The sequence below is a fragment of the Phodopus roborovskii genome, unplaced genomic scaffold (genome assembly GCF_943737965.1).
Source record: "Phodopus roborovskii unplaced genomic scaffold, PHOROB, whole genome shotgun sequence".
NCBI classification, from domain to species: domain Eukaryota; kingdom Metazoa; phylum Chordata; class Mammalia; order Rodentia; family Cricetidae; genus Phodopus; species Phodopus roborovskii.
Window position 1 is genome coordinate 8,502,347 of NW_026126599.1, and position 26,392 is coordinate 8,528,738.

The window sequence follows — 26,392 nt, forward strand, 5'->3', positions numbered from 1 at the left end:
TGCTGACCAGACCACTGGGGACCACCCAAATATAAGGCTTTGCACCAGCAAGGGCTGCACAAAGGGTACACAAACAGTCCAGAGGACAGCCCCTTCCAAAACCAGCCCCCCCCAGCACCTCCTGCTCATACATACTGCACCTCACGCTGGCTATTACAGAAGGCTGGAAATGTAAGATGCAGCTAATACAATGACTCAGCTCCTTAGACTGTACCCCAAAGTAAATGACTGAGTCACAGATGTTCAAATGACTTGAAACAGAAGTCTTTTAGAGGGTACATCTTGTCATTTGAGGCATCCCAACCTCAGCAACTTTCCCAAATATTCTGGCCTGATCCCAACCTATAAAATTATTCAGGTCATGTCTCTTTACTGCCTCCCCCTGTCTGCCTTTAGACCAGCATTTCTATTCCTTTTTTTTTTTTAGATTTATTTATTTTAGTTGCATGAGTATTTTTCTTGAATGTATGTCTGCGCACTATGTGGGCCCAGTGCCCTGGAGGCCAGAAGAAAATGGGAACATTCTCCATCCTCTCAATATTTATGTCAATTAGGAGTTTGCTACTAGTTTCTAAAAGTAAATGTACCCCACCAGAAAAACCTCAGAAACAGAGGCAAACTATCATTCTAAAAGAAGCCAAAAACATACACACATTTTTATTTCATTCACTTAATTTAACTGGGAGCTCAATTTATCTTTCATCTATCTACCCATTTTTCATCTATCTGTCTGTCTATCTACCTATCATCCACCTATTATCTATCTTATCTATCACCTATTATCTGTCGTCTATCTGTCTATATCCCTCTATCTAATTATCTGTCATCCATCTATATTACCTATCATCTATCTATCTATATTATTAATTATCTATCTGTCTGTATATCTATCTATCTACCTACCTATCTACACACATATCTGTATCAGTGATGGAACTCAAATCTAGGGTCTCAGGAAAGCCGGATAAGCTCTATACTACTAAGCTACAGCCCTAGCTGTGGAGCTAGCTAAGTGACTTAATTGCATACACTTTTCAGAGTAGGAAGAAATCAACATAAAAGAAGTGGCACACACCTTTTAATCCTAACACTCCAGCACTTGGGAGGCAGAGGCAGGTGGATCTCTGAGTTCAATGCTAGCCTGGCCTACACAGTAAAACAGTCAAGAGAAACTTAAGTAAATAATTGAAGTAATCTTATCACATGTGCACATGTGTTTGATGTAAAGATGGAGGTGGGGGTAGAATGCCCTGTAGTATTTGAAAAACAAATGGAGAACACTTGCACATCTTTAGCTTAGGACCTTCAAAGAGGCTTTTGCTAAAGAGAAGGGTCCTCTACAGCAAAGAAAGAAAGCAGGAGTGTGTGTGTGTGTGTTAGAGAGAGTGTGTGAGAGTGTGTGAGAGAGAGTGTGTGTGTTTGTGTGTGTCAGAGAGAGAAAGAGGAGAAAGAGCGTAGAGAGAGGAGAGATTAATTGTATACGCTTAACCACACAGAGGGTGTGCCTGAGGCTAAGACCTAGCACAGTATTAACCAATAAAAATTTAAATACCTATAAAACACCAAGTTTCCAGCAGAGCTCTTGCTCCTTCAATCCTTTTGGCAAATATAAACACAATGCAGGTGCTGGAGAGACTGCTCGGTGGTTAAGAGCACTGGCTGTTCTTCCAGAGGACTGGGGTTGGATTCCCAGCATCCGCATGCTTCCACAGTCTTCCTGAACACCGGTTCCAGGGGATTCAATCCCCTCTTCTGGCCTCCACAGACACCAGGCACACAAGTGATGTATACACACACGCAGGCAAAACACTCATACAAAAATCAAACTTCTCTAAAATAAACAAAAACAATGCAGTTGGTATTTCGGTGTTGGGGAAGGGGTGGATGGCACTTACTGAACTCCGGGTTTTGAACCACCAAATCACTTTCTTAAGTTTCAATTTTGCTCCCCACCCCCCGGCCCCGTTTGTAAAATGTGGATAATATTTAGCCCATAGGGTTGTCAGAAAGAACAAAAGAACAACCATTTGAGCCCTTCTGCCAAAGGTAGTCTCAGATGACAGTATTCCAGTGTCACTATTAACTCTCACTCTCCAAACTGCCCCAGTTTTGGCTGAATAATTATGTGACTGCCCTATATAGAAGTCATTGCGCATAGGATTTGACACAGAATGGCAATGTCTGTTATACTAGGACTGCTTGAGCAGGGTCTGCTTCGATTTTAATGAATCTAGTATTTAAATTCAAAACAAACAAATAACAATAACTGCTGTATAAACTGAGGATTTTGGCACCAGTGAGAACATGACCTCTCTAAGGTATGGCTGAGAGGAATGATTTTATTGTAGATATGAAAGAGAGAGCATCCAGAGGCACCTGGAAGAGTCCAGAGCAAGTAGACTGAGCATGGTCAGCAGCCTGGATTTGGCCAAGGGAAGAAGGAAGAAGGAGTGGACAAGAAAGGAAGATAAAGAGAGTTCCGAGTTCCGGCAAAGGAGAGGTGCAAGAGGGGCGGGACGAGGGGCGGGGCAAGAGGGGGCGGGGCAAGAGAGCATAAAGCCTGAATAGCAGGGTTATATAGGAATGAGAAGCTGGGGGTAGGGAAGGGTAGAAGCTGGGCTAGAAGAGCCCAGGATGCCAGCATGGACTCTGTAACAGGTACTTGTGATATTGAAGGGTCCTGGAGGTCAGCATGAGCTTTGGTATGTTGACAGGTCACAGATAGTCATTTGGCTTAAGTTGCCTTTGGACCTGCCAACTACCACCTCCAATTTTTCTCAACAATAAACCCAGCAATAGAGTCCTCTCTGCCTGGAAAGTGTGGATGCTGCTGTAGGGTATTGTTTCTCAGGAGGCTATAACTGCTTCAGCAGAAGTGACCCGGTGGCCTCTGAGGGGATGCCACCATCACACAGCTGTGAGCTTCAGGGATGCAGCAGCCTCTCCCCTGCTGAATGCAGACAATAGTGCTTGGTCACTCCTCCACTATGATGACCGAATGGGGAGGGGTGTAGCTCGGTGGCAGAGCATATGCTCATCTTGCATGAAACCCCGGGTTCCAACCCCAGTGTGTGCGCTCATGCAAGCATGCACACACATGTGCGCGCGTGTGCACGCACGCACGCACACACACACACACACACACACCAAAATATGTCTGTGTTTGAATAGTACCTATTGATAGGTTCAGACAACTCTATTTATATTAATTTTCCACATCTTTAAACTGCTTTTATAAAAGGTCTTTCTCACAGTGCTCTTGAGGGTTACCTGCTATACATACACCTAAACATTATCAGTAAGTATGGCTTCATGGCCAGTTCGTATTTGTTCATGAGTTCTTTGGCCCAACAACCAGCATCATCAAGCCAGCATTTCTATGCTGAATGGATATTGTCTCCTTCTCTCTCTCTCTCTCTCTCTCTCTCCCCCCCACTCTTTCTTTCAGAATAGCTCTCACACAGATGAGGTTAACTTTGAACTCTCTGCCTCTGAATTAATGGGATGATAAGAGGGGGGTCACCACATGGAAGACCCTGACTCTGGTTCTGCTCACACACTCGAGTTTCCTTAGAACAACATTAGCCATTTTGAGGTGCACACCAGTCTCTGTGCAAAGAGGTCATTCAGTTTTCCCAGAGCAGTTCACTGTGTGGGAAAGTATCAGGATCTGGAAGAGTTAATAAAAATAAAGACACTGTCCTCAGGGAGTAGCAGGACTGGCTAGACACCTCAGGGAGGGTGCACACTCTGGAGAGCTCACGGTGGCGATTCTGAATGTACTTCACTCATCTCATTGGGTCAATGTTCCCTGCAAGTCCCGGGGTGGTTAGCAGCACAAGGAAGCCATTTAGACTTTTCAGACGACGACGGTGAAGTCCACACACTCACTCTCCCTGTGTAAACTCTCCTACCCTGCTATACAGCTTGAAGCTACCCAGTTCAAACTTCTTCTGGCACTGTCCTAAAGGCCACAGCAACTTCCTGCCACCAGACGCTCCCAAGCCAACTCCACAAGGCTGAAGGGCACGCATTTAAGAAGAGCAGTAGCATTTGATAGTAGTTGAGATAGAAAATAAAGGGGTAAAGTTTAAAAGTAAATCCCAATTGTCATCTCTCCACAGTGTTTCCTTGCCCAAGGGTGAAGTAAGTGTCTATTATTCATAAAATAACCCACAGAGGATGCCAACTATCTAAGCCACGTTTTAAGTAGGTTCAGAAGGCAGACGAGCATTAGAATACTACATTTGTATCATTTTAGCATTTATCAAACATTTACTGTGTGTTAGATGTTATTCCCAGTGTTCCATGTCTGGACACCCCATGCCTACAAGGCACCTATTACTTTTGCTTCCTTTCTGTGGATGAGGAAACAAAGTCAGTGGCTAACCCAAGGCCACACAAGCACAGGACTTAGGAGATTGGCAGCTAGCCCCTCTGGCTTTGTGACTTGTGGTGTGAGCCTGCCAGATTATGGGGTGGAGATGTGAACAGCCAGGGATGTGGGAACAAGTTACTGAACTGCAGGAGACAGAGAGGAAAACAAGATGAAAGAAGACAGTTGAGGGGTATCGAGGTCCTAAGAGGAAGCCGCAGAAGAGACTGCCCAGAGGGATATGGGTAGCAGAGTTTGATATTAGAAGACCAATGAATATTCCCAGTGAGGCTGAGGAGTCCATAGGGGGCCATGGCCACCCAGAGGCACAGATGATCAGACCAGGAAGATTTGGATACAAGTGGAGGTAACAACAGGACAGTTGTACAAGCAGAAAAAGCTGTTGGTGAGGTCTGTATAAGGCCACTCCAAGTCCCAGCTTCATTCAAACCAAAGGGCAGCTGACAGGATGGGTGTGGTGTGGCATGCCAAGGAAGAAGAGAGCGCCAAGGCTACACCAAGTAAAAACTAATTCATTTCTCCAGGCTGCCACTGGTGTGCTTAATTGGCTTCTTGATTCTTCTGATGAGACAAAGATGTGTATAAACTGACATTTTGCCCCACAACGTGCCCTTTTCTCTATCAGATGGAAACCTTAACCTGTGTTTGTGATGTCATCTTTCCCTTTACTCCTGCCCAGTAAAGCAGTCAGCTGTAGCTACAGAGTTTGTTTCATTGCTTTTTAATTGCTGCACTTGTGTAAATAAGCACCACCGTATAATTAGGGGGCTGGTTCTCCATTCAGGTATGTGGGCGGGCATCCTTGCCTTTCCAACCTGGGAAGCTAGGCATGCGCAAGCACGCGGCTAGCTGCTTGCTTGCCCTGGATGTATCCTTTCAGGTTATACTCCTAGGTGAAGCCCTGAGGCTTCTGTTTTCCACGCTGTGCTTTGTACAGGTAAATTCCTCTCTCTCTCTTTTCTACTGGAAACATTTAAAACTTAGAGATGAGAACTATGCCAGGCTGGATGCAGGTAAGTGTTGTAACAAGCTCAAGGGGAATAAAGCAGTAAGTCTATTTCCCTTTTCTATGTTAAGAAAGGAGTATAAACCATCCAGACCTGCTAGGGCCCCCAAGAACATTACCAACTTCATTGTCCTGAAATAAAGGAATTAGGACAGTCAGGGCAGTGTCGTAGCCATCTCGTTCACACACCCCACAGACTGTCATGTAATAGGGAACTCAGTAAATCTTTGAATGAACTTGGAGACACTGTAATTGTGTCACAGATACTCTAAGTTGAGATAAACAGTCATTTTGAACCATTTCCTGGTGTGGGAAAATAGGGAGAAATAAGGAGTCTAAGGAGATGAAGCAATTACCTGTTCTGACTAGAGTCATTTGAAGATAGACAAGAGGGTTTTATTTTTATTTTATGTACATTGGTGTTTTGCCTGCATGTGTGTCTGTGTGAGGGTGTCAGGTCCACTGGAACAGGAGTTACAGACAGTTGTGAGCTGCCATGTGAGTGCTGGGAATCGAACCCGGGTCCTCTGAAAGAGCAGTAGTGTTCTTAACCACTGCGCCATCTCTGCAGACCCAGACAAGAGGGTTTTAAAGAAATCCCATCAGGTGTTGTCACAGCATAATTTTCCATCTAAAGGCAGGATAGAAACTGACAGAAGAAAGCAGGCTCTGGGATAACCAAATGGAGCTTAAAATCTACATACTGATGTCAAACTTGTCAGGTATTTTTGTTTGTTTTTTGTTGTCTGGGTTGTCCCCCCAACCTCCAACGAGACAAACCACTCTTTATAATGTCCACTGTGTCAAATTCTGTTCACTAATCAAAGGGTAGACAGACAAAGGAAGATTCATCAGGGAGCTGGAGTACACAGAAAATGAACCCAAGTGAAATGATTTACGGCTTCAACAAAACAGCAGTATTGCTCCCAAATGGCCTCCCACTTGTACAGAAACAGTCGAGACAAGTCCCGGAGCACAGTGGCTCGGTGACCTGGGGAAATGGCTTCTGTGGATAGCATTCCAAGATGTGCCCCCCCCCCCAAATACCTTCAAGCAGGGACTTCACTCTTCTCCAAAGAGTCCAGCCCAAGTTCTCCTGCCTAGATTTGTTTACATTAAAACAATTTTTGGCTACAGGTCATTAGTGGAGGAGACATTTAGTCACCCCTCAAGAGTCCAGGGCAGGTTAATTAATGTATACCTAATAAAATATGGAAAATGATTTTTAGAAACAATTTTTTAATTTGAAGCCATCAAGCATTGCTAAGACCTGACAGTCTTTTTGTACAAAATAAGTCTGGGCTTTTAAACTGTGCAGAAATATACAAGGTACCCTGAGCACCTGAAGGCCTCATTCGGGTTTAGCCTGTACCCAGGATGGCTGGAAGGTTGTCTTCTGAAAAGAGTGAATTGTTTAAAAAAGAAATTATATAGGTCAGAAAGGCAACTTCAGAACAATGACATTTTATAGCCTAAGGAGCCATTTGGGTCAGAACGGCACTTGTTTACATTTCGGAGACTCGTGCTTGAACTATAGCAACTGAGATGTCTAGAAATGTCTAGAAACAGTTAGCAGCATTCTGAACAGCATCCACAGGGACCAGGGGAAGATCAGATCGATCTGCAGACAAGTCTGTGCCTAGCAAGGATGAGTCTCCGAAGTAGTTTTCTCTCTTCAGACAATACCCTAATAAAACAATTCCTCTCAAAGAACTTGCCACCCTGCCACACCCCTTCCACTGAACTGCAATTCACAAAATATTTAGAGAAAGCCTGAACAAACCAAATAAACACTAGGCAGGCAGTGCAGCCTGGGATGCCCAGCCTGCCCTGCCCGGAGTCTGAAGGGCCATATCTCTGGATATTTGAAGCAAACAACATCTACTATAATTCTATTACAGCCTTCAAAGTTGAGCAAGGCTAGTTCAGACTCTGACGTTTTGATTTCCACAGCAGATGGAACGAGAGAGAGAAGAGAGAGAGAAACTTCCACAGCTCACAAACATATGTGTCCAGTTGAGATCTGATTTCTCCAACCTTAGCAGCATCCAAAAAACAAAACAACAAAAAGCTTATGTTCTATTACTCACTGTTACTCCAGGATTTCAGTAAATACTTGATACTGATTTCAAAGAAGCCGGAATCCTGCTGGCTGGCCATGTCTGCCGCATACAAAGAGGACTGGAAGCTGCTGTTGGAAGGAGCAGGTACCGGGCGTGGAGATGTGTGCCTGTCACAGGTTAGTGATGTAAGCAAGGGTCAGAAGCAAAGAGGTACGCTCCTCATTTAAAGGACACCGGGAGAGGGATGCTCAGCCTCTCTTTCTCTTCCTCCTCCTCCTCCGGGGGCCAGGGCTGGCTTCTTATTTGCTGGGTGCTGATCTCCCTTGTAACCCTACAGAGGCAGAGGCCTCAGCGGCTTTCATTTCAGAGCTGACATAGCAGCAATGCCTGCCGCCTGCCTCCGGCTGCCCACATGCTCAGCCACAGCCAGGTATGGTAGCAAAGGAGTCCCCACCTGCACCGCGAGCGGCTGTACAGGGGCGGACTGTCTTCTGGGCCTCTTGGCTGCCTACCCTACAGCCCCCTGCTGAGGGATGGGCTGAAGCCCCGCCCCCAGCCCCTGCCGTTCTCAACCTGAGCTCCCACCCAGCCTCCACCTCGCAGCCCCAGGGACGCAGACGAGAAATGTGCCAGCTGCCCGGGCTCCTCGGTGCAGAAAGGTTGGCAGGCGAAGGCCCGGTTGTGCTCGGGCTGCGACTGCGATTTCCCCTTGTGTCTGTCCCTGAAAACACTCAACTGCGGCACTCTGCGGTAAGCCAGCTGCACCCTTGCATTTGGATGCAGCAGCGTTTGGGGAGGGGTGTGTGTAGCAGCGTTTGGGGAGGGGTGTGTGTGTGTGTGTGTGTGTGTGTGTGTGTGTGTGTGTGTGTGTGTGTGTGTAGGGGGGTGGGGGTGATCCGTCAGCCTCGCTGCAACCGAGAAGCCAGACGTCTGCCTGCCTGGCCTTTCCTTCCTCTGCAGACCGGGATCTGCATTTTGTGCAATGCAGGTTTTTTTTTAGGGGTACCCGAGTCCCAGTGCGTGCTCCAGAAGGGAAGGAACACGTGCTTAATCGGCTTGTCTGTGGAACGCACGGATAACCCCATGGACCGGGTTCTTCATGGTGTCATTTCAAAGAATCACTCACAGCCCAGTACACCTTATTTCATAAAAAAGAAGGATCTAGGACTCAAAGGCTTTAGGATCCTGCCCTCTCCTTCCTGAATTCTTGACATCATGTGTCCTGATTCCAGTCGGTTTTGTCTCCCATTATTATTGAGCTCGGTGGGAGGATTAAATAAGAGTATTGTATTTTAATAATGACTGGCTATGCACTATCAGGATGAGGTTTGACCAGTCATCCTATAAGCCATTTGGCCCTCCTCTCCCAGTGTATTCATGATTGAGAGTTTCCAGCAGAATGGATATGTAATACTTATTTAAAACTCACACACACAAATGTGCAAACTCCAACCCCCACCAGCCCAACCCAACAAGACTTCCCAATTAACTAACTCATCTGAGAAATGAAAGGAAAGATAATATAAGTTTTATATTGTAGGCAAAGAACTTTCAAAATCAAACTAAATAACATTTATAGAAATGTCCTAGGTTCTCAGCTCATTTGAAAACCATTCACATTACTGGAAGGCAGGCACTTAATCACTCTTAATCCTGACACAACCCAGGGTTTTAGCCCCCAAGTCAGTCACAGGCAAGAGGTCTTTCTAATTCATATGCATACTTTAGGGATGAGCTCATTTTATCAGCATCTCTGAGGACATACGAGCTCTGAAGGCTTTCCTTCAAAAATATCAATTAAGAACTGGGTGGCACTCCCCATCTTACCACGCAGTGGATGAACAGGCTGCAGCCATACTGAATAAGTGCTACCTTGGCCCTCAGGAGGTCCTGATTCCCACCTGACACCAGCTCCTTAGCACTGAAGCCTGAGAAAAATCATTAACCTTGCTAAATCTCAGTCCCTCATCCTTACAGTGGGCATAATCAATGCACCCACTTCCTAGTGTTTTGGAAAAGAGTAAATAACCTTATGAGAAAGGTTTAACTCTGTGTCTTACACATAGTACTCTCATATTTTTACTTACTAAACTAATTTATTATTTTATTTATTGTTTTCATTATACTGAATTCACTTTTCCTGAGGTAAAGCTATTTTTGTGAATTAGAAGGTATATTGCTTTTAAACACCAGTAGTAATTATTGGAGGACAGCAGGTTGGAGTCATTGTGATAAGTAAACAAGCTCTTCTATATTGTCCCTCTAAGTATTTGTTTGTTTTGAGATAGGGTCTCTCTGTGTCTACCTGGCTGTCCTGGAACTCATTGTATAGCTTAGGCTGGCCTTGAATTCACAGAGATCTGCCTGCCTCTGCCTCGAGAGTGCTGGAATTACAGGTGTGCATCATTATATCCAGCCTTAAATATATACATTTTAAAAATCTTATTTTGGGACTTGAGAGATGGCCAAGCTGTTCTTCCAGAGAACCCAGGCACAGTCCCCAGTCCCCACATGGCAGGCAGTTCACAACCATCCCTTACTTGGGTTCCAGGGGTGCAATGCCCTCTTCTGGTCTCCACAGGTACTGCATGCATGGTGTACAGATAAGCATGTAGGCAAAACACTCAGTACACATAAAATAGAAATGGGTAAATCCTTTAGAAAAATCCCCACTGCATTTCAAAGGAAGCTATGATAAAAACTACATTTATTTAGAAGAAAAAAATTAATAGCGTTTAGTTTTTCCTGTGAAGAGTGGATTGGCTGTTTTGTATCAGGCCCCCATCATTTATTTTAGTACCTTTAAAAAGGCTATATATTGAGTTGGAGAGATGGCTCAGCCATTAAGAGTACTGACTGATCTTCCAGAGGACGGGGGTTCAATTGCCAACACCCACATGGCAGCTCTCAAATGTCTGGAATTCCAGTTCCAGGGGGCCTGACACCCTCACACAGACATACATGCAGGAAAACACCAATGCACATAAAATAAAAATAAATTTTTAAAAAGAGGATATCTGTCCTAAATGAACAGAAGAGGCCTTTAATCCACTCAAAGGTTGGCAAATCAAAGGGAATGAAACCCGCTACAAGCTGGGATAAAGCTGCACCACTTTGTCACCTTTCTCCTGTGGGAATGGCTTATGAAAACAAAACAAAACTGTAGACGCCTAAACAAAGGCTCTTTGAAGTAAAACAATAAAATCAGAACGTGTCCCTGGCTTGCTTCCTGACTTTAGCTGTCACTTAAGGCGACCTCCAGCTCTCTCATGTCCCTAAAAGTCTGAGGGCTCAATGCTTAAAAGTCTCTCAGAGACTAGACAGTGAACAGACACTGGGGGCTGACCGAAAGATAAGAGGAAAAGTGGAGGGCTGCCAAAAATGCTATCAAAGGACAGGGTGGGTGGGAGAGTTGTATGGGGGGGTTGTGGGGGGCAGAAAGTAGCCCGAGACACAGGCTAGCCATTGATGAGATCAACTATATTTACAGGACATACACTTTGTGCTAAAGTACATATTTAAAAATCATATTTAATCCTCACTTCAAACCTGCAAGACAGGGACTGTGAGTCCGCTTTCTGGATGAGAAAAAGGAGACTTAAAGAAGTCTAAGGTGAAAGTCAAATGGCTAATACAATTCACATCTAGCTCATACTGTCATTTGCCACTAAATCATCGCCGTCATCTCATCACTGTCAGTTTGCAAAGCGAGACTAGAGTCAACTTCCCTAGAGAAAGTTCAGGAAGCGGCGCCCAGAACCCCTGATAGCTGATAGCCTAGTCACTGCCCATGTCCCCAGCTTTTTCCTGCATGATGAATTGCTCCCTGGGTCTTTGCAGTCCCCTGAAGAGTGGAGAGAAAGATGCAACTATTTTTCACAGTAACCTGACTCACTGTACAGGTTGTGTCTCTACAGGGACTCCTGACCTGGAGTGGAGGTCAGATGACTGCAGAGAAAATCCAGCCCGACTCTGCTTTCCACGTCAAGGGTAGAAAGGACTTTGCTACCCTGCTGAAGGATGGCATGAGCTGGAGACACAGACCAGGGGCATAGTGTGCATCTTAGGATCAAGACACAGGTATGGGCAGGTGGATCCATATGTCCCCAGTGTCCCCACTTACTGGGTGACAATGCAGGGGGAGGGAAGTAGAAGGTACTTGGACTAATTCTGAGAATCGATGCCACTTGCCATTCCCCTGCCTTGATCCCTGCTACAGCCATCTGCTTCTCTGTCCCTCCACAAAAGCTCTGTCTCCCAACACATAGTCCTCAAATTGTAAACATGTTAGCAGCTAAGTGAACACACTCTTCATACCTATCAAAGATTATCTGCTAACAGAAGCACAATCAGGGCCAGTGAGACAACTCTGCTGGCAAAGGTGATTGCCACCAAGCCTGATGATCTGAGTTCGATCCCTGGGACCCATGTGGTGGAAGGAGAGAACCAAGTCTCACAAGTTATTTTGAGATTTACACACACACACACATGCACACACACACACACACACACACAAATGAAACAGAAGTATAATGAGTTTGTATTCTAATTCATATTTTATTTATGCTTTCCTAGCATTTTGGACAATTACTTGAGGCTAAATTGTGTGGACTTAAAAAAGTAAAGTAGGAGAACAAATGTTGTCTTGAGGCTGCCTGCCTCAGAAACCATTACCCAGCTGTTTCCAAGCATCTGGCTGAGTTGATTGCATTGGGGTGGAGTGTGTCACCTTTCCCTGTGGACAGGTGCTGGTGAGTACCACATGCAGTCTCTGTCATAGAGTTAGGTAGAGGAGAGATACTTTGCAAGCAACCCAAAGAAACAAAAACACAGAAGCGGTGTCAGATCCAAAGAAATCTGATGCATGCTACAGTCCCATGATTTTACATGAAAACTTCTGAGGGACCAGCATCAAGGCTCAGGGGATAAGAAGGCTTGCCACTAAGCCTGGTAACCCGAGCTCCAACCCCAGAACCCACATGCTGGAAGGAAAGAATCAACTCTTGTAAGTTGATGCCTGGCCTCCAAACATGCCCACTTAGATCAATAAGTAAATGTAATTTTCAAAAAAGGTCTGTTCTCATCGGGGCAGTGGTGGTGGCGCACATTTTTAATCCCAACACTCAGGAGGCAGAGGCAGATGATCTCTGGTTCAAGGCCAGCCTGGTCTATAGAGTGAGTTCTGTGACAGCTAGGGACACACACAGAAACCCTATCTTGAAAAACAAGCAAATGACAACACAATCTGTTCTGAGGCAAATTAAGCATCGCCTAGATTGAGTTCAAATAGCACGAGCTGATCTCACTGATGACAAGGTCAAATATCATCTCCCAGCCCCCCCCCCATCATTTTGCAGTGCTGGTGATCAAACTTGGGGACCCTGGATGTGTCAGGCACATGCTCTACAACTGAGCCATGTGCCCCAAAGCCATCCTTTTTCTTTAAGTATGGGGATGGAAAAAGAAGCCTCACAAGGAGATAGCCTGAGAATCAAGTGTTAGAATAAATGATAAATTTTTCTCTGATCCATTTTTAATGCAGCATTTGCTGATCTATTTGAGTGAAGAGATTTTAACTAGGGAAGCCTGTGAAAGCTTCCACAGCCTGTGACAAGGTCAGCGTGGGAAGTATGGACCTGCTCCTTATAAAACCCCAACTGACATACACAAAGCCACTCAGAACTTGATTTGTGAGTGTTGAAAACACTGGTTTAATTCCTTTCCACTGTGAATAATTTTCTCCCCAATGGATTGAAATACATTTAACTTTTCTGAATGCAACAGAATTTCATTAAGGCGGAGTTTGTTGTTGAGTAGATTCAGACACAAACAGGGAAAATCATGTTTCCTAAAATGGTTTGCATTTTAAAAATAGCAGCAGAGGCCAGTTTTAAATCCTTCTTTACTCAGCTCCTCTGCAAAGGAATTTCATACGGAAACACAAGACAAATGAACTAGGTGTGGGGCTCTTGCATAAGGAAGTTGTCTCTCTAAGCCTAAGGCAGTAAAGACCCTGAGAAATGGTGGCAGGAAGTGAGGGAAAAGGTGACCCATCTCATTTCCTGTGAGCACAGGGACCAGCCCTCCACATGCCCATTGTTTACCAAGGTGACAAGTGACAATTATTAAGCATTTAACAGCCTCAGGTTACACTGTGCCACTGAGATGAAGTGGCTGCTGGGCACCTCTTGGACTGGCCTAGGAATAGCAATAAAATAAACTGGAACTATGGTGCCAGCCACCTGAGGGGTCCACCCTGGGAAAGGAGAATTGGGCCTCTCCGCAGACTGCTCCAGACACTGAACTGTGACTTAAAAAAATATTCAGAATCCATGAGTTAGATAGAGGGGGTGGGGCACCATCATATGTCGAAGTTGTGTCTGTGCTTTGTACACATCCATGTGCTGTCAGCAAAGCTGTTGAGGTTTCCTCATGCATCTGTCAGTTAAGGTGGCTCACATGGTCCTGCTAGTCAGAGAGCACTTAGGCAAGTGACAAGTGTCAGGTACAAAATGTCCCTGTAAGCTTACAGTCAGAGGAGAAGAAGTGGGAGAAAGGGGTTCTACCTGCTGCAGAGGGAGGGAACCCAGAAATCCTGCCATCCCTGAGAGCTACTATAACTCATGTATACCACACCTGTGTGTGTGTGTAACTTCTTATTTTTAGATTATATGTATGTATGTACACACATATATAGAAGATTATATGTATGTATGTATACACACACACACACATATATATATATATGTATGTATGTATGTATATGTATATATGGGTAGTATTTGGCCTTTTGGCCTGCAGGTATGTGTATGTATGTCCATGATGTGTGTCAATGTCCAAGAAGGCCAGGAAAGGACATTGGATCCTCTGGAACTGTAGTTATAGGTGGTTGCGAGCCACCATGTGGATGCTGGGAACCAAATTTTACCGAAGCAGCCAGTCTTTCTCCAGTCCCTAGATTTGTGCTACACTTACTACTTTTGGCCCCCACAGGCTCAGTATTTGAACACGGGGTTCCCAGTTAGTGGCATTACTTAGGGAGGTTATGGAAGCTTCAGGAGGTGCAGCCTTGCTGAAGGAAGTACACCACCAGTGGGGGCTTGGAGTATAGTCCCACCCCATTTTCAGTTCATTCTCTGTTACCTGTTGTGGCCTCAAACGTGATCAGCCAGCTTCCCTCTCCAACCACCTGCCACCATGCTGCTCCCTCCATCAGATGCTGTTGGCCATGGTGTTTTATCACAGCAATGGAAAATGAACGGATACAGTACTTACACTTCAATGTATACTGTGATGCTTTCCTTCTATGTGTAATTGCACGTTTACAGTGCTATCAACAAAGGCTGAAACACCAGGGATCAGGAAGGTTTACTCTGCTTCTGTTTTGGACCTGGTGCCATGATCCTGGGCAAATTATTTCTCTAAAACCATCCCAGTGTTTCTGTGCACAAGCTGCCATTTATTTTCCATATTTGGGGGGAGGAACCAGAATAAGAGGAAAATTGCATGCTGGGTGATAAATCACAGGACTTAATTTCTGGCAACAAGTCCACCTTCTTGATGTGTTTTGGATAAGGCAAGTGTTCAAGGTATTCATGAAGGCACACACTGATTGGCTGGCAGGAGATATCCTTAGAACTGCAAAATTGGGGGTGGGGGTAAGAATGATAAATTAACCGATTGAAGCAAGCAAGTGGTTTACCATGAGATTAATTGAGGCGATATGAGAGCGCTCTATTCATTTTAGAGGAAATGACAGAACTAGACACCAAGGAACTCCTATAAGTCCAGGGTGGGTAGAAATAGATGAAGCCAGGTTATTTTCCTGGAGCTTAAGGACAGTGGGAACTGAAAGTACAGAGAGCATCATGTGCTCTGGCTACATCTATCTCTCTAAACACTCTTACTGTATCTTCAGAGTCCACAAACGGTCACCTGTACCCGAAGCTCCCAGGTGCTGAACCCCAGGCCCCCCACCTTTTAAAAGGTTGTCAACCTGGAGCGGGGCTTCAGAAGCTCACACAGCAATGTGTCCACTGCAGGCAGGGCTCAGACACACTGGAGAGTGTATGTTACTGACAAGTCAGCTCTGTAGGACAGAGAGCCATGGACGACGCATGTTTTCAGAAAGGGTGGGACATCACCAACCTATGTGAGTAACAGTCCGGGCTTTGTGTAGGAGGGTGGGGCCGTCAGAAACTGGACCAGGGGAGGCTGCTCAGCTCAGAGGCTGGTGGGGAGAGAGGTTCCAACTGCCAAGCTCAGTGACACAGTCAGAGGGGAGGTGAAAGTAATGGGCTTTGCAGACAGGCAGGCTGGGTGAGGTCACCCAGAGAAGCCCAAGGAGATGCAGGAGGGGTGTGGGGTGTAGGGGGGGCATGACTTTGGCCCTCAGCCATGTTAACTAGAAGAAAACCCAAGTTCAGGGGCAGATCCCACCCCACAAGCCACAATTCTCTACCTCCATGTTTAACCCCCTCTTTCTTTTCTATGAGGTACACAAACCGTTCCACTATGTGCCCTTCCCGTGAAATTGTTTTCACTTCTCAAAGGAAAGTATATGGCTGGGAAGGTTTGTCACCCCAGGATACTAGCATGAGATGCTCAGTGCTCCACCAGGGCAAGATGTGGAAGACAGCAGAGTCTCCCTGCTCTTGGATACCTTCCTGGTCGTGGGACCAGCCTGTTGGACTGGCAATGTTAGTTTAGGGACAGACTAGGGGTGTCCCGCCTCTGTAAATGGCCGTCCACCAACTCCAGGAATGTGCTAGTGGTTTGCCTGAATTTTATCCAAATGTCATTCCCGCCCCTGGATAAATACAGGATGGGTGGTAACGGCAGCCGGAGAATACTCCACCCTGCCTCGAGATTTATTTTCCACCTCCTTTTCTCCCCAATTAGCTCCTTTTCTCCCCTATGAAATTCTATTTAGATACCAGCCTTGCCTATCAACCCTCCCCTCTGCACACCACTCTTCACACAGTTCATATTGCATTCACTAAAACTCCCAGTAGCTGAAGACGAAGGGCCAGGGTCATGGATGAGACCCTGTGACTGGACTGTCAGAAGGAAGACCCTACAGCGAGCCTTTCTCTTGAGAAATGTATCAGTCTCAAGCTGAGTCTGACATGAACACAGCAGATCCTCTTACTCATTGGCTTTTAAACTACTATTACTAATGGGGAAACAAAAGTTACAGGGCCACCGTAACTTTTTTTCTTCCGGTGAGGACACACCAAAGAAACAGCAGCAATTTTAACTTTGATGACTGGTAGTCATGGGTTACCACTCAAATTGGCCTTGAGCCACAATGTGAGACCAGTGATGCTCAATGTAGCAGCATAGGCTTCTCCAAAATCTGAGCAACATTTGGATAACTAAACATAAGTGGGAAATTTCAATGTTTTCTTTAACCCAATATTCCACAACATTATCATTTCAGTATGCAACAGATTTAAAACTATTAATGTGAGATTTAATATTCTTCTTTTGTATTAAATATTTGAAATACCCCATGCATTTTATGGCACATGTAAACCACAGTCCAAGAGCATGACATTCATCAGTGGCTAGAGGCTTCTTTCTTTGACAGACCAATTCTAGCACTTTCTACTATTTTTTTTAAAGATTTATTTATTTATTGTGTATATAGTGTTCTGCCTGCATGTGTTCCTGTAGGCCAGAAGAGGGCACCAGATCTTGTTACAGATGGTTGTGAGCCACCATGTGGGTGCTGGGAATTCAACTCAGGACCTCTGGAAGAGCAGTCAGTGCTCTTAACCACTGAGCCATCTCTCCAGCCCCCGCTTCCTACTACTTTTGTACTGTAAATTTTCATGTGTCAGGAGTGGAATTCGGTGGTCTATGCATGTGTTGGTGTGCATGCGTGTGCAAGTGTATGAAGGCCGGAAGTTGACATCACGTGTCCTCCTCCATGGCTTCCCACTTTATTTTCTGAGACACGGTCTTCCATTGAATCTGGAGTTCACTGATTGAGCCTGCTGCCTGGCCAATGAACTCCAGGGATCTGCCAGTCTTCCCCTGAGTGTTGGAGAACCCAGAGGCAGGAAGTGAAGCAGAGACCACAGAAGAACACTGCTGACTGGCTTGCTTCCCCTGGCTTGCTTAGCTGCCTTCCTTATATAGCCCAGGCCCACCCACCCACCCAGAGATACAGTACCCCCAGTAGGCTGCCCCCCCACACCAATTAGCAATTAAAAATATGTCTCACAGACACGCCCATGGGCCAGTGAGACGGAGGTGAGCTTCTTTCTTCCCAAGTATGTCTGAGGTTTGTACCAGGTTGACAAAAACTATTTTTTTTTTTTTTTTGGTTTTTTTTGATATGATTTCTCTGTAGCGTTGGAGCCTGTCCTAGAACTTGCTCTGTAGACCAGGCTGGCCAAAAATTTCCAGAGATCCACCTGCCTCTGCCTCCCGACTGCTAGGATTAAAGGCACAGGTACTCATAATTTTATGAACTCATTTATAAGAAATATACAGGCCAGGTGGTGGTGGCACATGTCTTTAATCTCAGCACTCAGGAGGCAGAGGCAGGCAGATCTCTGAGAGTTCAAGGCCAGACTGATCTACAGATCTACAGATAGAGTTCCAGGACAGCCAAGGCTGTTACTCAAAGAAACCCTGTGTCAAAAAAAAAAAAAAAAAAAAAAAAAAAAGGAAAGAAATATACAGAATAGGTAAGACTCCAGAGAAACACTGCAGGCTGTGCAGACTGGCTGTTGCCAGGGTTACTGGAAAGGGTGTGGGGAATCTGGTTTATAGTCAGGGGGTTTCTTTCTGGAATGACGGAAATGTGTGAGAGCTGAGTAGGTTGGCATCTGTGTAGCCTTGTGACACACGAGCTGCTGACGTGACACTTTGACGCCCTGGACAAGTGTGTCAGTCACTTCGGGAAGGCTGGTCACCAGGTACCTTCCGATTTGCATCTTGCCCTTTGGGTTGCTGCTCCATCTCCACGTAGTGACAAAAACCCCTTGTATCAGGCTCTGAGACAAAGACACCTGCCTGCCACACCACAGAGAACCATGATCTAGAGCCAGGCCACAGCCCACACCTCCAGTGGGGATGGCTGTCTCATGGGTGTCTAGGCAGGAGAAAAAGCGTGGTTTTCAAGGCCGGGCCTAACATGGACTTAAAGCTCTCTGAAGCTTTCTGGGGTTGGATCATCTGTCTGTACAATGGGCACAAGCTGCCCCCACCACAGTATTCCTATGAGGCTAAGAAAAGACAGCCCAAGAAACACAGTTAACACATGTGGGTGTTCTCCTGTCCTTTTGGATTTTCAAGGACAGCAAGGGCTTACAAAACGTACACCAAAATGGTTTGTTCTTGCAAGAGGGTCCGTCTTGCTCCCAACTGTCAGATGGGTAAGAAAGATAATGGGTGCTGGAGCAAAGTGGCAGGGTTGGGGGTCTTCATGGGAAGAAGCAAAGGGCAGAAGCATAACCCTTGTAAGCCAAATTCATTAAAACAAAACATTGCACAACAGAATGGGATATGTTGTTATTAAAGTGTAGAGATTTCTGAAGCCAATTTTGAAATCTAAACTTGCTTTAAATGCTGCATATTCAACCCTTGGAAATAAGGAAGATGGGACTGTAAACCCTGGAATGTTTGCTTGCAAGTGGGAAGGCCCAGCCTTACTGGAGCAAACCATCTTAAACCATCTAGCTGGGCATCCATAAAGAAACATCCCAAATGGATGCTTTTCTTGCCAATAGTTGGCCAGCTAATTAATACGCCTTAGCGTTTTGGATTTTATAGATCAAGAATATGAAGTAGTCAAATAGGATGTCTCTGCTCTGTATATGTACAGTGCCCATGGAGGCTGGAAGGGGGTGTCAGATCCCCCACAACTGATTGTGAGCTTCTACGCAGAACCCTGAGAATGAAAATGGGGTCATTTTCTAAAGCAGCCAGTTATCTGAGACCTCTCCCCAATCCCTGTGGTACCTAACAGGATGGTGGACAGCTAGGGCTATTCTGGGTTGGCACCAGCTAAGCCTAACCCCTTTGCACATTCTGTTCCTACCCAGGTGGCTTTATTGCTCCTGGCACACTTAAACACTGGGAAAACAGTGATCTGTTTGCATTGTAACTGGGATGAAAACCAACAAAACAAAAAAACAAAACTAACTGTCATGTCTAAGGATGTGCAATGCCCAGGCATGTGCCAAGAGGAGCCAGAGGCAAGCTAAAACTGAAAACAAGCCTGGCCCCAGGAGGGAAACTCATCCACTTCTTGCTTTATCTCATCACCTACTACCTAGGGATAGCGCCTGAGTAAAGACATGTAGGCGTAGGGAAATCTGCAAGGGCAGGAGCTCTTCTGCTCCATACTGGCCCTTATCCACAGCCTGTGCTCCACGGCGGAGGGTGTGTGTGTGTGTGTGTGTGTGTGTGTGTGTGCGCGCGCGCGCGCGTGCATGGGGCGGGGTAGGATGCAAACAACAGCACTGGTAGGGTGTCTCAGAACAGTTTCTGTGATAGACTGAGAGGAGGGGACCCACCAGGTTGGTCCCAAGCTCTTCCATTAAAACATTTCTCTAAATTTCTCTTCGATTTTCATAAAATGAAACCTGTATCCACAAGCACCAACATGTACAATATGCACGCTTGTGGGTGCATGCATGTACACACACACACACACACACACACAGAGGAGAGATAGACTCAGCCAAATATTCTCATATACGGTTTAGCTGACAACATTTTGTTGTCTATCGAAGAGTAATCAGTTATGAGGGAGGCTTCCTGAGCCACCAGTGCTGATAGGTGAGCCCCAGCTCTGTGCTGGGCACCACAGCTCCCTAACTTTCCTTAAAGGGGATGAGCCCAGGAGCTAGAGAGTTCCAGGCAGTTGTGAGCCACCTGATGCAGATTAAGAACATAGGTTGCTCTTCCAGAGGATCCTCTCATTAGCATGCAAACTTGCTGTAGTCATTAAAACTGGTAAAACCGTAAGTTTATCAAAGCACTAATTTTCAAATAAATTCCTTTATGATCTCTTGTCAGCCAATGTTTGATTTATATAGCTATTTTACATACCTATACACTGGAAGTTGTTTAAAGTTTCTCAGAGGTAAAGGAGTTTTGAGCATACAAAGTTTAAGAAAGCCAAGCCTATTAAGATCACTGGCTGCTCTTCCAGAGGACCCAGTTTCAATTCCCAGCACCCACATGGCAGCTTACAACTATTTATATCTCTGGTTCGGGGGATCTGACACCCTCACACAGACATTCATACAGGCAAAACATAAATGTACATAAAATACAAATAAACATATATAAAGAAAAGAAAGGAAAAGACACCCAAGCCCGTGCTACAAGAAAGCCCATGGCTCCCCAGGCGCCTTCATGTCTCAGCAGATCTGCTTATGCCCTAGGTTTCCAAATGGAATGAAATGCCCCTTCTCTAGATCAGAAAGGGCATTCTGTGTACACACAGTGGGAGATCTGGGGTGCCTGTGGTGGGTCTTCTGGTGAGGGCAGGCTAAGAGAGGGTGGTGAGTGCAGACAGGTCAGTAAAGCTGGGAACCCAGGGCAGAGGGTGGGCCGCTAGCGCATCCCAAAGTTGGCATTGACGACTGGACATGGTCTTCATTGCAGCTTAGGACCACACAGAGCTGCTGGGCCCCTCTGGGAACCTTGGCAGTGCAAAATGCACGTGTTCTATTTTGCAAATGGACTTCTATCTGGTTAAGCCTGAAAACAACTTTCTTTCTCCAACCTGATGAAAGAGACACTTGAAATGGATTTGACCTTTTAAGATTCAAGCAGATGACTGGAAAGGCCTTTGCAGTAAATGAGACAGCCTGGGGAGCATTCAGTTCAAGATTCAGGAAACAGCCATGGGCGGCTTTACTCTGATAATATTTCTAATGAAGGGCCTTTTACACAGGGTGGCTAACCCTTTGGCTGTGTGCATGGAAGGGATATAAATATTAGTTCTGCAAGAACAGTGGTGCTATTGTGACCCGTTAGATGTTCCCACCCATAAGTTGGATGAAGGCAGAGGTTTCACACTGATTACAGTTGAGACTGAGGTGAGGGTAGAGGGCACTAAAAATAGCAAATGACCTTCAGTCTCTCTAATGGCTGAGGTCTAGAGAGACACAAGATCAAATGCAAAACAGTATTTTATTGCAGAAGAAATGGCAAACTGCATTTGGGCCACACCTCCTAGCAAAAACAGCAACAAAGACCCAAAAGAGCCCAAAGCCACTCCCACCCAAGGTAAGGCACAGCTTAGGTGTCTGATATGGCCATTCATTCTCCAGCATGGGGAATTGCACATTTGCTGCTCACCTGCTTACAGACAGCTTTTTACCAATTTATTTCTTATTAGTTTCCATGAGAACTTCATGAAAGTAAAGGACTTTCAAATGAGAACTGTAATGCAGCAAGATTAGTCAGCCTTCAAAGTCTGTACATCTCAGTGAATGTTTTTTGTTTCTGTTAGTTGAGACAGGGTTTCCTGTAGAACAGCTCTGACTTGTCCTGGAACTCACTCTGTAGACCAGGCTGGCTGGAACTCCCAGAGATCTGCCTGCCTCTGCCTCCCGAGTGCTGGGATTAGAGGCATGCACCACCAACGCCCGGCTCCAGTGAACTTCTATGCAGCTAGAACAGCAATTTTGAAGCTGCAGTGTTCACACGGAACCTTACACTTTCACTATCAATTCCGTCTCCAACACACACACACACACATCACACCCAAAATGAAAAATCAATGAGTGTTAAACCTAGAAAATCAGTTAGCTTTTTATCATCTTTCATGACGTGTGTTTGCAGTCTCAGGAAGAAAGACAGCCCACGTGGTCTCACTCATATGCAAATCATAGCCTGTAACAGAGCTATGCACGCATGTAAACAGATGTGCATGTGCATACAGTGTAATGTGCAAGAAAGGGTCAGTGGGAGGTAGTAATTCAGGATGATCTCCAGGCAGCAGACACCCACTGTAAGTTACAAAGGAGACAAAGACTGGCCAGTCCTCTTGATGATGCTCCAGTGTGTGCCTGGCAGGAGGGGGGCTCTTGGGAGTCACTGAATGAATGAATGAAGGAGTGAGTGAATGAATGAATGAAACATACAGAGGGGAAGGGTGACAGCATTAGGAGCAAGTGTGCTTAGGGACTCAGGTTTTTATCCGACTGCAGATTCAGTCAACAGTGCTGAACTCAGAGAAGGTAATTTATGCCTGGATCATGGGCTGGGGCTGCCGCTGCCTGACTTCCTCCCACTATTCTATGTGCTTAAGCTTAGGGACCTGTGCTATCTCCCTACATTCATATTCTGAGGTTGTAAACTCCATCCTTGGGGCGCTGGAGAGATGGCTCAGTGGGTTAGAGTGCTGGCTGGTCTTGCAGAGGACCCACATTTAACTCCCAGTGCCCACATGGTGGTTCATAATCATCCCTTATTTCCAGTTCCATGGAATCTGATGTCCTATTCTGGACCCATGGACACCAGGCATGTGTGCAGTGTACATACATGCAGGGAAAACACTGATACACCTAAAATAAAATAATCTAAAGGCAATAAACTCCATCCCCAGAATGTGACTGGACCTGAGATCAGGGTCTTTAAAGAGCTATTTAAATTAAAATGGGAAGGAAACCTTCTTACTGAGGCATCTGCAAGCAGGCCTGCTTAGTCAGTTGTCTATTGTCTGGCATCTCTGGATAGATGCAAACTCCATAGAATCAGGCACAGGCACACAGTAGATGACTAGTAACTAAGCCAAGTGGAGACTCAGGATAGAGTCTCTCATCATGGAGGTATTTAAGCCGATGACCAGGCCATTGAGGGGTGTCTTAATTCTCAGGAGTTTAGCTTACTTCAAGGACCACTTTTACTCTCATTTCATGACAGGGTTTCTCTATGTAGCCCTGGCTGTCCTGGAACTCACTCTGTAGACCAGGCTGACCTCACACTCACAGAGATCCGCCTGCCTCTGCCTCCCAAGTTTTGGGATTAAAGGTGTTTGAGCCACTGCCCAACTCAAGAACACTTTTCAAAGTTGAAATGTAATTAATCTGATTTTACTTTGATGATAAACAACACAACTATTCCTCATAGGAAAGGTTTGTGTTAATATATTTCTCTGGAAAATATTTTGTTCTCTTTGAGGATCTATTTTGCATTTGTTCAACTTGAGTGTATTAGCTACACATTGCATCTCCTAATATAAGAGCAAAAATAAAGTTATATTCAATATTGCTTTCTTTTAAAATATTTTTATTTAAGTGTGTGTGTGTGTGTGTGTGTGTGTGTGCCTTCGGGGGCCAGAAGAGGGCATCAGATTCCCTGGAACTGGAGTTACAGGCTAATTGCCTAGTGAACACTGGTTGTTGGGAACTGAACCAGTGTCCTCCAGAAGAGCAGCCAGCACTCTTAACTGCCAAGCCATCTCTCCAGTCCTGTAAATGGCTTATTTAAAAACCCATCCCCTTCCTTTCTTTTCTTTTTAAGGAGCTGTACATCTGGCTCCAGCACAGTCTCTTATGTCTGTGTAATTCCCAGCATGAGCTCCAAGGGTAGAAGACTGTAGAGTCTTAATAAATGCCTGAAGATGAATAATTAATAATATCAAAAATTATCATCATCTCCTTACCCTTACTCCCAAGAGCAGTGGCAGATGGTGGGTCTTGGCTGTGCCTGCGGCTGCCCATAGATCTTAAAGACAGCCAGTGTTCACAGAACAGCATCTCACAGAGTCTCAAGCATTTTACGGTTGTTATTCCAAAGGTTCCTTTTGGCACAGACTTTACTGGCAGATGAGCTTGTATCCTTTCCCACAGGAATTCAGTTTTAAAACAACAACAACAAACATCCAACCAAACCAGTCAAACTTACAGGCCTGTCCTTGAATGTAAAAGAAAGAGGGACAGGGCAGAGCTCCCTCTTATATCCACTCCTTACAAATGTGAGCTCCAATCAAGGCAGACTGTCATGACTTACATCTTAGACTGAAGAGATGATTCAGTGGTTAAGAGCATTGGCTGCTCTTACAGAGGACCTGGGTTCAATTCCCATCACTAACATGGTACTCACAGTCATCTGTAACTCCAGTTCCAGGGGATCCTACAATCTCTTCTGGGCTCTGCAGGCATAGCACATATGTGGTGCACAGAAACACATGCAAACAAAATACCCATATACATAAAATAAAAAAATTTAATAATAAACTTTTAATTAAAACTGCAGCATTCTATGCATAGTGATGTATAGGAAATTAAACAACATAAACATCCTCAATAAATAATTTTTTTCTTCATCATTCACTTTGGCAGATGTTGAACATTTACCTGCTCCCATAAACTTTATTTTCGACTTGCTAAAATTTGGTCACTTGCCAAGAGAGATACTATGTACAGATTTGAGATGGCAGCTTTAGTAATCCACCATATGCCAAAGTTTGCATACAGTACCTTTGTTTTTCTTTTAGTTGTCTCTACAAAATATGTATCTTCAGGGAGGATTGTTGCCATTCATGGTGGGACCAAAGACACTACTAACATTGGGTGGCAACCAGTTTAAAAAGCTTGCTCAGAAAAATAGATGATGAGAATCAAACACATTTATAATCCCAGGAAGTAATGCACAGTACTCATGGGTAGATTATGTTCAATACATCCCACCAGAGTCCCAGGTTCCAGTGAAGGGATCAGGAGAATTGTCCCTAGTACCTGCAGACAATGGGTCTGCTTCAGGAGATCTGTCCCTTTAAAAGGGAGTATTTGCAGACAGTGGATCTGCTTTGCACATTCAATTCATCATCAAATAGAAAGCTCTGGGGGACAGATGCTAGATACTGTGACAACTGTCCAGCAATGCTCATTATTCTGCTCAGTGGCTTCAAAACCGTCACTTAACTCATTTCATAAAGCAGCATTTGAAGGAAAGGTATGCCCTGGCACGTTGCAAAGGCCAGCATCTGTGTAGTAGAAGCCATATCTGATTGGGATTCCAGTGCAACCACATCAACTAACCAAATGGAAAGCTTGAGCTCTAGAGCAAGTGGGCTGCCATCCCTGAAGGGTAGCTCCTACCCGTGTGAAAATAGACATGAACCGTACACACCAGTCTGGACAGCTGAGATAAAGCGAGAAAGAGCATGTGTGGACATCTCATGCCCTCTTCACATGATCTGGACACATTATTATATAGACAGAGAGGCTAAAGTGTGAATTCCAGGTTACTCATAATGAATGCTTGCCCGATGAGATGCATTTTTTAATAAGGTGTAATGATTCCATGACTGAATGTCTTATTTGAACCTAATAAAAAAACAAAACAAACAAAACAAGTACCTTTATGTTTTTCTCCATAGTTTCTGCCATGCTACATCTTGCCTTTGCGAAGGGCCAGAGTAGCCCTTGCCTTTGGATGTCCCTTTCCTAAAGATTCACATAGGTTGGAAACCAGTGAGTAGTAGAAAGCAAAACCAAACAAACAAGGAAAACACACACACACACACACACACACACACACACACACACACACACACACACACACCCATTCCCCCCTCCCTCAAAAAACATCACCTGAGAATCCCAGCCTCAATAATCAGCTGCCTGACCAACAGAGTAGATGTGTGTTAACTCTGTTTCACATGCACCCTGATGGGTGTTTACATCCATGACTGCGCTCAAGCCACACACTTGTGTGTCGTGTTTATGAACGAGGAATTATGCCCATTTTAAAGATGAGAACATTGAAGTTCATCAGTCAGGTTACTGATGAAGGTGGCATGGTTATGGGTGATGCTTTTTTCCAATTCATGTCTGGCTCAGCAGCCAGACTCCCTGTTTGTGGTCTTGTCAGTTCCAGCAGACAAATGAAGGCAACAAAAATCACCATCAGAAACACACATAAACATTTAAAAATAGACCGGCA

The 26,392-nt window shown here is 45.1% G+C and overlaps 1 protein-coding gene across 7 annotated transcripts in view; it reads right to left on the minus strand.

Moving 5' to 3' along the window:
- Nucleotides 1-26,392, minus strand: part of Fry (FRY microtubule binding protein) — a 356,445-nt gene that overhangs the window by 213,790 nt on the left and 116,263 nt on the right. Inside the window, exon 1 of one of the 7 annotated variants that reach the window (XM_051205272.1) lies at nt 7,493-8,144. The exons of 5 other annotated variants lie outside the window; for them this stretch is intronic. In XM_051205272.1, the coding sequence (XP_051061229.1) occupies nt 7,493-7,562 (70 nt within the window). In that variant the 5' untranslated portion in view covers nt 7,563-8,144. Of the gene's footprint in view, nt 1-7,492; nt 8,145-26,392 lie in introns of those variants that run through there. One more of the 7 variants, XM_051205270.1, reaches the window with a different exon arrangement.